The following is a 12,843-nucleotide window of genomic DNA, read 5'->3' as shown; positions in this document are numbered from 1 at the left end:
CAATAAACTGAGTCAAACCAAAAAAACCAAACACACTGCTGTTGAGGCAATTCCGACTCATAGCGACCCTATAGGACAGAGTAGAACTGCCCAATATGGTTTCCAAGGAGCAGCCGGTGGATTCGAATTATTGACCTTTTGGTTAGCAGCCAATTGCTTAACCACTGTACCACCAGGGCACCAGAAGCTGAGTACCAGGATCCAAGTCTGGACTCTTCTAGTTAATAGCTGTGAGATCTTATGCCAGCTTCTTAGCCTTTTTGTGTCTCAATTTTGTTACCTGTAAAATGTTACCTTACAGTATTGCTGGAGGGTTAAGAGCGTGTATTTATGTTTGTGGAGTACTGTAAACCATGTGTGACACATAGTAAGCTCTGTAAGTCTATTCCGTCCAACATGTTGGTTACCACCCACATGTTGCTACTTAAATTTAAATTAATTAAAAGTGAAAAATAAAATAAAAAATTCAATTCCTCAGTCACACTAGCCACAGTTCACCTGCTCAGTGAAATGCAGCTACTGGTTTCCACTTTGGACATAGCAGAGATAGAACACTCTGTCACTGCAGAAAGTTCTGTTGGGTAGTACAGATATCAGTGTTTGCTTTTATTGTTATTTTCTAGTTTTTAGAAATTATTAGATCCGGAACCGTCTAGGGAAGAATAAATGGCAAGAAGAGACTAGGATAACAGTAAGGAATGGAACTGTGGGGAGTAATTCCCCATATCCTGTATATCCTAACTTGTCCGTAATTGGAATAAAAGACAGAGGTGTCTTGTAGTTCTCCAAGTCCAATTGACATAGGAAGCAGCATCAGCAAAAACAGACAATAAAGATGGAGCAAAGAGAACATCACAGAGACAGCACCATGAGAGTGTGTGAATATCCTACCTCCATCATAAAAAGGAGCCATATGTGAGCGTATGACCCAGCGCTTCACAAGTCCAGTGAGACAGTACCTAGAACGTGAATGGGAAATATGCTTCATCTTCTATAGCTTACCTGAACATTGTGTCTAGAAGGATTCTGAGGTTAAGTCTGCATTCAGTAGGAAATAAATAACAGGTAATAAAAAGAGCAATGCCAATAATGTTAGCAGTCAACATTGAATGATTACTCAGGGCCCAGCTGAGTTAATCATTTTATATATCATATCTCAATCAGTCTTCATTATGAGGTCTGCCATGGGCAGATGAATATCAACCACTGTGGTATGATTCTTAAAACCTAATGTGACCCAATCCATTTTGGTCAGAATTCACAGGTAACAAATATGAAGGCTCCCAACTCGTGTCTCACTTGATGAACTCCAAGAAAGGGAGAGTGGCCATTTCGCCATTTGCTTGTCTCTCTGGGAATACAGATGCTGATTTGCTTCGGCCAGAGATTGTCAACTGTGTAAGTGGAGAGTGCACCTTATAAATAAAACTTCGTTAAGAGAGAATAGAGTTACACTGCTTTACAACCTAGTAGGAATTAGACCCCAACACTGAATAGTTTCCAGTCACCCCAACACCAGTGTCCAAGAGAGCAATGCCCTGGAGGCCAGTATGATTTCAGTCTCGATGGAGGTGAACTGAGGGACTCTGCCTCTTTTTGGAGACTTCCTAAACACTCTCTTTTTTCACCCAGATTTTCTGCAGAAGGAGCAAACAGAATTACCTCACCTTTTCTCAAAATTGATTATAGACCCCGTAGTGCTGTCACTACTTCAGATCTCAGGGACTCTTTGGGACAGTGGTCTCCAAAGTGGCACACAAAGCACTAGAACTCTGAGAGATTCTGGACAAAATATTATGTGTTGGAAGATTTTACATTTAATTTAAATGATGAGACATGTATTTAGCTTTAATAATATTTAATAATATAGCTCGCTACTTCTGCCTTAACTGGATTTTATTCCCTGATTGCGTAGTCACATTTCATGTAAAGCAGTGGTCTTCCGATATATTTGCTTAAGTAACATCTAAAAGAATTTGGAAAAGTTATGAATCCTCTTATCCTTTGTGGGTTGATGTCTAAATTTTTTTTTAACCAAAGTGTAATGAGTTGTAATATTGTATTTTCTGGTTCATTATACTGATTGACATTTTAAAATGGAACTGTTATAACACACTTTTAAACGCATCCAATAGAATATAAATATCAAAATTATTTGACAACCATAGCATTCAAATGTGTGTGTGTGATCAACTTCTTTAAAGTTTCAAATTCTACATCATTTCCTTTTCTACTTGAACTTGTATTTTCATCCCATTTTTCACACAGAGTTAAATTTTACACTCCCACTAGCAGGGTATATGAATTCCTCCTGACTGCATACATTTAATTTGCAAAATATACCTGGAGCCCTAGAAGCGTAGTTTTTCTGTTTGCTTTTCTTCTCTTTCTTTTGCCCCTTTTCCTCCTTCTCCTTTTCCTCTTCCCCCTCTTCCTCTGTTTCCTTCTCTTGGGTAAGTGGAGATCAAAAGATGGTGTGAGCTATTCAGATGCATCCTGTTCTTTGGGCCCACAGAGACACGAGCCACACAACACTCCTTCCAAGTTTGTGTCTAGCTCCATCCTACTTCTACCAGTTAGATTATGATGAAAATTCTACCTTAAAAATCAGCTTTAGATTATTTTTTGCTTAGCAAATCTTGCTAACAGTATAGCAAATGGATGGTTGAATTGCCCTCAGTATACTTTGAAGGTTCCTGTTTTCCCAAGTTGGGTATACTGTCCTCTCAGCATGCTTGTTGTGGTGTTGCCCGCTGTGTGTGAGACACCCCTTTCCCTCATCATGATGAGTCCCCTGTTCCACTTGATCTCTACAAGAGTCCACTTCTCGCTTGCCCCCTCCCACTCCATCCTTTTCAGAATGTACTTAAAGAAACTGGAATTCATGAAAGAAATCATAAATTGTAAGCAATTATCCTTTACAAAGAAATGGTGACTTAAGAGGAAATGTATTTTTTCAGGTCATTCTGCGGACAATCGGTATCAAGACCAAGCAGGCTCCTGTGCTGTGGTCACAAAAAATTGATAACCGAGGAAGAAGAATGCCACTCAGTGCTTATGCACTTGATTTCTATAAGCATGGTTCCTTGACAGAATTAACACGAGACAATGGGTAGGTTTATATGTTGGGTGTGTAAGATACATATCTAGCTCTCTCTATCCCTCTCTCTCCCTTTCTTTCCCCTCTTCTATGTCCCTCCCTCCCTCCCTACCTACTTACCTATCTACCTACCTATTTTATACTATAATACACTATTTTCATCTATTATTTATATAGTAAAAATTTATATTATATATTTAATAAACATAATATTAATCATGTAACACATACTAGATCTCTTTCTAACAGACTAATCCCTAGTAATTAAAAATGTTAGCATTATTTCAGTTTTGGATATACCACCAAAATATTCATTCTTGGCCTGGCTTTGTTGCACATAAGCCTGAAGACCAAAAAAAAAAAAAAAAATTGGCTATACCATAACTCAAAAATACATTTTTATTGTTTATTATATACTATTTATTCTTTAAATGGATTATTTAAAACTTAAATAAAGAATGTTTAGTGATACCCAGGAGTATATCAAAAGTCCTTTTTTGGGGTGGGGCGGAAATAAATATCTATTTTTTTTCCACAAATGGGACCTGGAGGAAGAACATTGTGGAATTTCTAAGTGAGAAAGTGAACTTGGCAGTTGTCTGTTAGAATGTGGCACTTGTTCTGTCCCTTGGTAAGAAAATCATTTTACAAAGCAGTAATTAGGGATGAATACATTTGGACTCACATGAGGAGTGGAGAATCCGGTAGGTAGAAATGGGGAGGAGCATGCTTTTAAGCAGAGATTCAGGAAGTCAAGGTATATTTTATATAAATAAAATAATTCTGATTGAAATTCATTTTAAGTGTTTTCATGTTCTTGACAAACCTTGAGGTATGTCAGTTTTTCTTAAATCTCATTCTTAGTGGCAAGTAAAGTAGAAATGACATTAGTAAGTAAACCTCTTTTTTTCCCCATTTTAATCTCTAGTCCCCACTCGATTTTCTAAGCTTTACTTTATATATTTTGTCACCCCACCCAGAAGGTCAATACCTCTCTCAATTTCTTGTGGTTATGACATTTGTGACTCTTGACTTCATTATGATCAGTATAGCAGAATGATTCATCTACTGCGTGTGTAGAGTAGGACAATTTCTAGAATAAAGTTAAAAAGGTTTCTAGTACAGTAAAACCTGCAAAAGCCAGAACCTGTGTAAGGCAGAAACCTATATTAGGAAAACTCAAGTATTTCCCTTTAAAACAAGTGATAGAAAAGTGGTAAGACTGCACCCTGTCAAAGGCGGAAAACATGTGAGACCCAGAAAAACAAGGTAGTCCCATTGAGTTTTGGCTCTCATAGGTTTCACTGTGTAAAGTTAGTTTAGACAGAGAAAGTTGAACAATCATGGACAGACCCACTATTAAAGCGTGCGTTAATGAATTCTTTTGTTTGTATATTTTTGAATTAAAATTTTTGTTCTCTTAGGATGTCTACTGGAGAAGTTTTAAGACTTTTAAAAGATTTTGCATCCTACATCCGAACTATCAGGTATGTTCTAAGCTGAGTTTGATTTTCTCAATAATGTAATGGCAATTTAGCAAATGTTGAGCTCTTACTGTGTGCCCAGTTCATGATATCCTTGAAGGAGCACGCCCAGAGATACTGTTGAGCATCCTAGCTTCTATGCAACTCGTCTTCCTAAGGCTCTGCAGGCCCTACCCTCATGACCTTGTTGCACTATTTTCTCGATTAAGATTCATCTCCAAGTCCATTTGGAATGAAGGTCCATCCAGACCAGAGCTTCAAAGGCACTATCCCAAGGCCCCATAAATCCCCAGGCCTGATCATACCCAATTCTACAAACCCCGAGCATTCACTCTGAATCAGATACAGGGGACTCCAAGGGCCATACCGTTAGAGCTCCATTAGGTCTATAGTTTATATCCACTTCATTGAACTTAAATCTCTCTCGTACTCAGTGTTTTCCACAGGCCCATCTGACTCTGGCATCTCCTATTGGATTCTTGTGCCCATCTGTACAGTGTCCTCTAGGGGTCCAAGAAATTATGAATTCTTTATAGACATTCCCACCTCTAGGCACCATTGATCATCTAGCTTTTGTCTAGTTCTATATTCTCTAAAACCTCCAGTTCTTACCCACTTCACACATGATCAGGTATGCATGGTCTTTCACTTAAAATTAATTAATTTTAAGGGGAGATTTTATTTGGGGGTCCTTGTTAGTGAGAATATATTTGTGGTTTTCTTTGGTCAGAACTGAGTCAGATCCTTTGAGGAACTCTCTACAGAGATTGAGATTCTTGGGAAGCCCCTGCTAAGGCAGTAGGGAGCTGCTTTGCCCACCTGGGGTACCTCTACATAGGGAATTCCTTGAGTGGCTCATAGCTCCAAAGCTACAATCACCACAGTAGTCTCAGAAGTTCCAGAGATGTTTAACTTATCTCAGGAGGACCAGGGATCACTCACGCACATATTCATTCATTCACTCAGCCATAAATGTATAAATGTATTGCTGTGTTAGAGGGACTCTTCTGTGCACTTCAGATATAAAGTATCATATCTCTGCTGCAAACTGTCTTGTAGATGGTTATGTGTGGTAAGTACTATGATTGAGCTACACACAAATTACTATGTTAACACAAGTAACTGGACGGCTAATGCTACTGGAATAAGAGAAGGCTTTAAAGCAGGAATAGTTTTAGGCAGGTCTTAAAGGATGTGAGAATTCATTAAACAAATTAAAAAGGGGGTGGTAGGAGAGGATCCCAGGCAGAGGGAAGAGTGTGTCTAGAGGTACAGTAATACTAACATTCCTGATGTGTCAGGGATAGACCTCAAGCTCAGCATGGTGGAGTGCAGAATAGGGGGGTTATGATAGGGGTAGGGGAAGATACTGATGATGAGTGAAGAATCTTTGATTCAAGACCCAATTATTGTCTACTTTGAATTTTTTGTTGATACCATGTATTTTCATTAATGGAAGCACACAGAATCATTGATTGTGTCTGAATTTTTGGTAGGTAATACGGGTTGTTTTATTACCTTCCCTCCACAAGCCTACCCACAAAGTTCAGTGGGAGAACATGTTGTCCTACTAATTCTACCGCCAGAGTCCCAGAGTGCCACCAAAATCCACTGGGATATATGTGTCCCAAATAAAAATTTCCTATTTTTCCTACCACAATTCAGACACCTCGTACAATACCCTATAAAAACAGCAATTTGTGACACATGCCTGTTTCTTTGGTTTCCAACTGTTATGCAGGCCCCCTCCTACTGGCTGCATGTACTGTCAGTGGGAAAGCAGTTTCCCAAGAAACCTGAGAGACAGATAATGTGGGTGGGCAACTGTATATCCCACCGGTCATGAAAGGGTTAAAGGGAATTTCCTCTACATGGGAAAGGGTCTTAATTGCTACATCATGGAATCTGGATTTAAAGTTGTAGACAGTGGTGAGACAGGAAGTTTCTAAGGATGAGTGTGATATAGGTCTGTGTTTTAGAGATTTACTCTGACAGGTATGTAGATTGACCCAATAGATAGAGAAACTGAAGGCAGGGAGCTAAATTAGCAGGGAAAGACCATAACCCAAGGCAGACAGAATGAAGACTTGAACGGCGTCATTAAGGACGGGTGGAAGGGATTAGAGAGACATTTAAGAAGCAGAATCTATGCAAGTGGGGCAAGAGGTGCTGATGGTAACTGAAATTTCTCATTTGGCTAATGACAAAATTCACAAAAACAGGGAACAGAAGAGGATGGTGGCATTACTGTACCTCTAGACATACTCTTGCCTTGGGATTTAAATGTATTGAAGTGGTATCTGTGGGACATTTCGGGGGAAAATGTCCAGTAGTCAGAAGTATAGGTATGCAACTGAGGAGGAACATCTGACTTGGGGATAAAGACATGATCATTTCTAGTATTCAGTTACTAAAGACTGGGAAAAAACTGAAACTGGTGTAAATAAGGTGGGGTATGATTACAAAAAAGGTGACAAAATGTCAACTCACAATTGCTTTCAATGCTAGCTGAGAGAGCCACTCTTGGGAGTCTCTCTCCTCTCTGTTTCACCCTGGTTTCCTAGTTCCTAAGATATATGGGTAAGGGCAGAAATTTCTTTCACTTATTCAGTGACTGTGAGTTTCAAAAATAATGGTCACCATAGTGGAAAAGCCAGAAGATGGCTCCAAGAAGATTCATGGAGAAAAGAAAAGGAGTTGAATAACTGCTGCTAGGTGCTAGAGACATGGGATTCAGTTATTTTTCAAATGTACAGGGTGAATTTAGAGGTAAGATGGGTAACTGCATGAGGAGGCATCTCTCTGTCTTTTCTCTGACTATACCGTGTATTTTGGAAAGGTTTTATGAGGTAAATGTGCATCTTATTATTATTCCACGTATTTTCTCATAAGTATTTACATCAAGTGGATCTTTGGGTAAAATAATCACTTCTCCCAACATGGAGAAAGCTCTTTTTATAATATCAATTGTTACTCATGTGTGGGCTTTTTTTTTTTTTTCCTGTTTTACAGTCTTTCCTTGAGTGAACTATGTGAAAATAAGAATGACAACGTTGTCTTGGCATTTAAAGAACTGAGAAAAATCTTCTGTGAAAAACTTGAAAAAGTCCAAAACTGAAATGCATCCAAACCACTTGGACTATTGCTTCAAGAGTGTTTCAAGCCCAACTATGTGGTTTTCAGCCCTTTGCCGGAAACATATTTGAGCCGATGCAGTGAAATGGAAAGAGGAATTGTCATGGAGTCAAATAGAATTGGACTCAGATATTAACTCTTCTCTTCCTTAGCTGGATAACCTTAGTTTCCTTTTGGTAAAGTGAGAGTGGAAATGCATATCTCCAGTTGTTTTAAGGATTAAGTGAAGTAATACATGAAAAGGCACTGGAAGAAGCATTGACTCCATTTTTTTTTGTGTGTGTGTGTAGCTAAAATTAGGTGCATAGCAGAATTTTAATTTCACACTGTCAAGTTTTTGAGTATGTTCCTAACCTGTTGATTTTTCTATCAGTGATCCATAAATCAAAAAGGACCAAGTTAATTTCAAGCAATCAATTATGTAAAAAGAACTTCTGAGACTACAAGACAACCACATAGAAGAGTTTATAAACCACTCTCCTGATGATAGAAGTACATGTTGATTCAGCCTTTTTTTTTTTTTTGAGTAGCTATGATAGATTTTGAGTCTCTCACACTTTGTTTTTCCCAAATAATCAGTGGTACACTTTTCTACTTACTGGCAGTGATTAAGAATGATGTATGTGACTGAGGAGTCCCCTGGGTGGTAAAGTTAATGCACTCAGCTGCTAACTGAAAGGTTGTAGGTTCGAGTTCACCCAGAAGCACCTTGGAAAAAAGGCTTAGTGACCTACTTCGGGAAAATCAACCACCGAAAACTCTGTGGAGCACAGTTCTACTGTGACACACATAGGGTCACCGTGAGCGAGAATCAACTTGACAGCAACTTCTTTATGTGACTGAAGAAAAAATAATCACTCTGTGAAGCTGAGACAAATATTACATTTAGGGAATTTTCTTTCCCAGGGTCATGCTTAAACCTCCCCCACCCAAAGGAAAAAAAAAAAAAGAACAAAAAACCACCACAACAGAAATAGATAAGCACTTAAGGACAATTAAGGCTGTAAAAATGAGTAGAGTACTCTAAGGATAGCAAAAAAAAAAAAAAAAAAAAATCTTCTTTCTAACTATACCTAACCAGCAGTGGATTTAGAAATTAGGAAATATGATTCTCAAAGCTATTAAAATAGTTTCAACTAGCAAATTGCAAGTAGTACTTTTTACGTAAATGTGGGCTTTGTATAAGATGCTTTCGGAAAAGAATTAGCTCGTGATTTGGTATTACTGCACCTGTGCATAATAAATGACTGGACGCCAATAAAGAAATAAAAAGTTTTAATCAGTTTACCATTGTCTCTTTGTGCGAAATCTGTTTGTCAGTCAGTCCATTATGCAGTAGATGTTTGGCTTTCATTGTTTTCTCTCTCGATCACAGCTTCAGGTTGCAGACTGCAAAATCTGTTCTAAGCCCAGAGCAGCTGATTCTCGGGGTGAAAGACCTAATGCATCCTATCACCCCGAATGCCTCATCAAGACATCCTCTACATTACGAAATTACTTACAGCTCTATTAAATGGGCTCAGAAAATGTCAGCATTTCACTTTGTCCAGAAATGGAAAACTCGCTTTTCATTAAAACTGACTCATAATTCACTTGTATCAGGCATGTGCCACAATCAGGCGTGACTATTTTCTTGGAGCTAATCTTGAATTTGTATTTTGAAGTTAGCATAAGACTGCAGTCTTAGAAAAAAACAGACATCTGTAGACCCTAGGGATTTCCATTGTCTCATTTTCTACTCAAAATAATCTTGATACATTCGTTTGCGCCATCTGCTTGTAGTTCCAGGTCTCTGGTTGGGAGATGAAATCTGTTTTTTTTTCAGATGACTGAGTCAATCTGTAGCCCTCCTATTTTGGAAGGATAATAGAGTGTGTCAGCTGCAACCTGGTATCTGTTCCAAAAGGGGAGATATTCCTAACCTTTTCCAAAGACTCTCCTTGGGCAGATACCATTGGCAGTGATGCTGTCCAGTCATAATCACATTGCTTCATTTGAGGGTCTAATTGGCAGACCCTCTGTGTTCATTGTTCTTTCCTTCTTTTTCCTTCTTTCTCTGTTTCTGTCTTTCCTTCCTTCTTTTCCTCCCTCCCTACTTCCTCTCTCTTTCCAGGAATATTAAAAAGCAACTTGGTGTTTCATGTTTCATTTATTACAATAATGTGAAATTTCCCTTTCAATGAGTTCCTTCCCTAAAATTTTTGGAATATGGAAATATTGAATGGAGATAATATTTCTCTGGTGGGTAAAGCAGTAAGCCGTAAAGCTGTCTGCTTTGGATCAGAGAAGCAGAGTTGGCTGGTTGGCATAAAAAAGAAAAGAGTGAAATGCCTTTTGAGAAGCAATAATAAATGTCAGAAAGACAATGGTGATGGCATCTGAGTCCCTAGCTCATTCTTTCATTCATAAACATATATTGAATACCTATTGTGTGTTACATTGATCAAAAATCTGGAAATAAATGAGTAATTAAGATAGAAAAAAAAATTCCTTGCTCTTAAGCAGTTGGCGTTCTATGGGATAGGCAGATAATGAACATGTAAGCAAATATTAAACAAACAAAGTCGTTGCCACTGAGTCAATTACATAGGGTTTTCTTGGCTGTAATCTTTACAGAAGCAGATCGCCAGGACTTTCTTCCATGGTGCATAGATGATACAATTTTATATAAGAATAGATTCCATGACAAAACAGAAAGTGACAAAGAAAGTTGAGGGAGGAAACAAGCCACACAGTTTGGGGGGAAGAAATTTCCAAGCTGAAGCAACAGCAGTTCAATAGCTTTGAGGAGAGAGTGAACTTGCGTTCAAGAGATAGTGAGAAGGCCAGCATGGCGGGTGTGGAGCAAACAAGGAGAACCATAAGAGGAGAATGTGGAGGGATAGCAGGGGGATCACATAATGTGGGGTCTTGTAGACTGTGGGTTTGAAATATTAAAGAAAACCATATAATTTTGGACATGATATTGGCATGATCTGACTTGCATTTACAAATGATGTTTCTGGTGACTATGAGAATAGTCAGAGGAGGTAGGAGGAGAAGCCCGCTACTATGATAATGATAAGGCTTAGATTTGGTTGGATACAGTTGGAAGGGAAAGATTGCTCAAATTCAAGTGAAACTGAAAGAACTTGCAGATGGACCTTGTAAGTAATATGGGATTAAGAGAGGAATCAAGGATGACCTCAAGGATTTTGACTCGTGTTCAAGTGAGCACCATTTATGAGATGGAGAAGACAGGTATGGCGTTGTGAAGGGACCAAGAGTTCTGTTTTGAACTTACTTAGTTTGAGAAGCCTAAAGACGAGGGCTTGAGATATAAATACATATTAGCATACAAATGTAATATAAAGCCATGGGAGCAAATGGGATCACAGAGAGTGAGTGTAAATAGACAAGAGGTGAGACTTGCTTCAGTCTGATGTTTAAAATTTAGAAATCAATGAAGGAGCCAGAAAAGGAGACTGAGGAGTGGCCAGTGAGGTGAGAGAAAAACAAGGAAATGTGGTATTCTGTAAGTCTAGTGTTGCAAATGTAGAAAGTGTTTCAAAAAGGAGGAAGTAATCAACTACGTGGAACCAGGGATATCATTGCTGATGTCAGATGGATCCTGGCTGAAAGCAGAGAATACCAAAAGCATGGTGTTTTATTGACTATGCAAAGGCATTCGACTGTGCAGATCATAACAAATTATGGATAACATTTTGAAGAATGGGAATTCCAGAACACTTGTGTTCATGAGGAGTCTGTACATAAATCAAGAGGCAGTTGTTCAGACAGAACAAGTGGATAACAACTGGTTTAAACTTGGGAAAGGTGTGCGTCAGGATTGTATTATTTCACCATACCTACTGAATCTCTATGCTGTGCAAATAACAGAAGCTGGACTATATGAAGAAGAACGGGGCATCAGGATTGGAGGAAAACTCATTAACAACCTGAGCTATGCAGATGACACAACCTTGCTTGCTCTAAGTGAAGAGGACTTGAAGCACTTACCGATGAAGACCAAAGACCACAGCCTTCAGTATGGATTATACCTCAACATAAAGAAAACAAAAATCCTCACAACTGGACCAGTAAGACACATCATGACAAATGGAGAAAAGATTGAAGTTGTCAAGGATTTCATTTTACTTGGATCCACAATCAACAGCCATGGAAGCAGCAGTCAAGAAATTAAAAGATGCATCGCTTTGGGCAAATCTGTTGCAAAGGATCTCTTTAAAATGTTGCAAAGCAAAGATGTCACTTTGAAGACTAAGGTGTGTCTGACCCAAGCCATGCTATTTTCAATTGCTTCATATGCATGTGAAAGCTGGACAATCAATAAGGAAGACAGAAGAAGGACTGACACCTTTGAATTGTGGTGTTGGTGAGGAATATTGAATACATCATGGACTGCCAAAAGAACAAACAAATTTGTCTTAGAGGAAGTACAACCAGAATGCTCCTTAAAAGCAAGGATGGCGAGACTGCATCTTACATACTTTGGACATGTTGTTAGGAGGAATCAATCTGTGAAGAAGAACATCATGCTTGGTAAAGTACAGGGTCAGTGGAAAAGAAGAAGACCTCAGTGAGATGGATTGACACAGTGGCTGCAACAATGCGCTCAAGCTTAACAATGATTGTGAGCATGCCGCAGGACCAGGCAGCGTTTCGTTCTGAGTCGGAATTGACTCGATGGCACCTAACAACAACAACAACAACAACAATCAACTACGTAGAAGTTAGAGTATAGTGAGAATAGATGTAGCAATGTGGGAGACTGCTAGTTTCCCTGACAAGTACAATTTCACAAGGGAGTGATCAAGATAAAAGTGTGATGGAGTAGGTTGAGGAAAGATGGGGAGATGAGGAAGTAAAGAAGACTGTAATATTCAGTAGTTTTAATATAAAAGGAAGTAGAAATATGGAGTGAGGGTTGAGGTCATTTACAAGATCAAGGGAGGATTTTTTTAAAATGGGGGAATTAATAGCAGGCTTGGAGCCCTAGTGGAGCAACGGTTAAGAGCTTGGGTGCTTGGCTGCTAACCAAAACGTTGGCAGTTTGATTTCACCAGCTGCTCCTTGGAAACTCTACAGGGCAGTTCTGCTCTGTCTTATAGGGTTGCTATCAGT

The 12,843-nt window shown here is 38.8% G+C and overlaps 1 protein-coding gene across 1 annotated transcript in view; it reads left to right on the top strand.

Moving 5' to 3' along the window:
- The window catches only part of LOC126065112 (probable ATP-dependent RNA helicase DDX60-like), a 146,456-nt gene extending 137,450 nt beyond the window's left edge, over positions 1-9,006 (top strand). The window contains 5 exon segments of the mRNA XM_049864801.1: positions 1,256-1,398; positions 2,961-3,112; positions 4,525-4,587; positions 7,597-7,696; positions 7,698-9,006. Of these exon segments, the coding sequence (XP_049720758.1) occupies positions 1,256-1,398; positions 2,961-3,112; positions 4,525-4,587; positions 7,597-7,696; positions 7,698-7,790 (551 nt within the window). The 3' untranslated portion in view covers positions 7,791-9,006.
- Positions 9,007-12,843: the final 3,837 nt, after the last annotated feature.

This window comes from Elephas maximus, chromosome 21 (genome assembly GCF_024166365.1).
Source record: "Elephas maximus indicus isolate mEleMax1 chromosome 21, mEleMax1 primary haplotype, whole genome shotgun sequence".
NCBI lineage: Eukaryota > Metazoa > Chordata > Mammalia > Proboscidea > Elephantidae > Elephas > Elephas maximus.
Note: the sequence above shows the minus strand (reverse complement) of the source record. Positions and strands in the feature narration are given on the sequence as shown.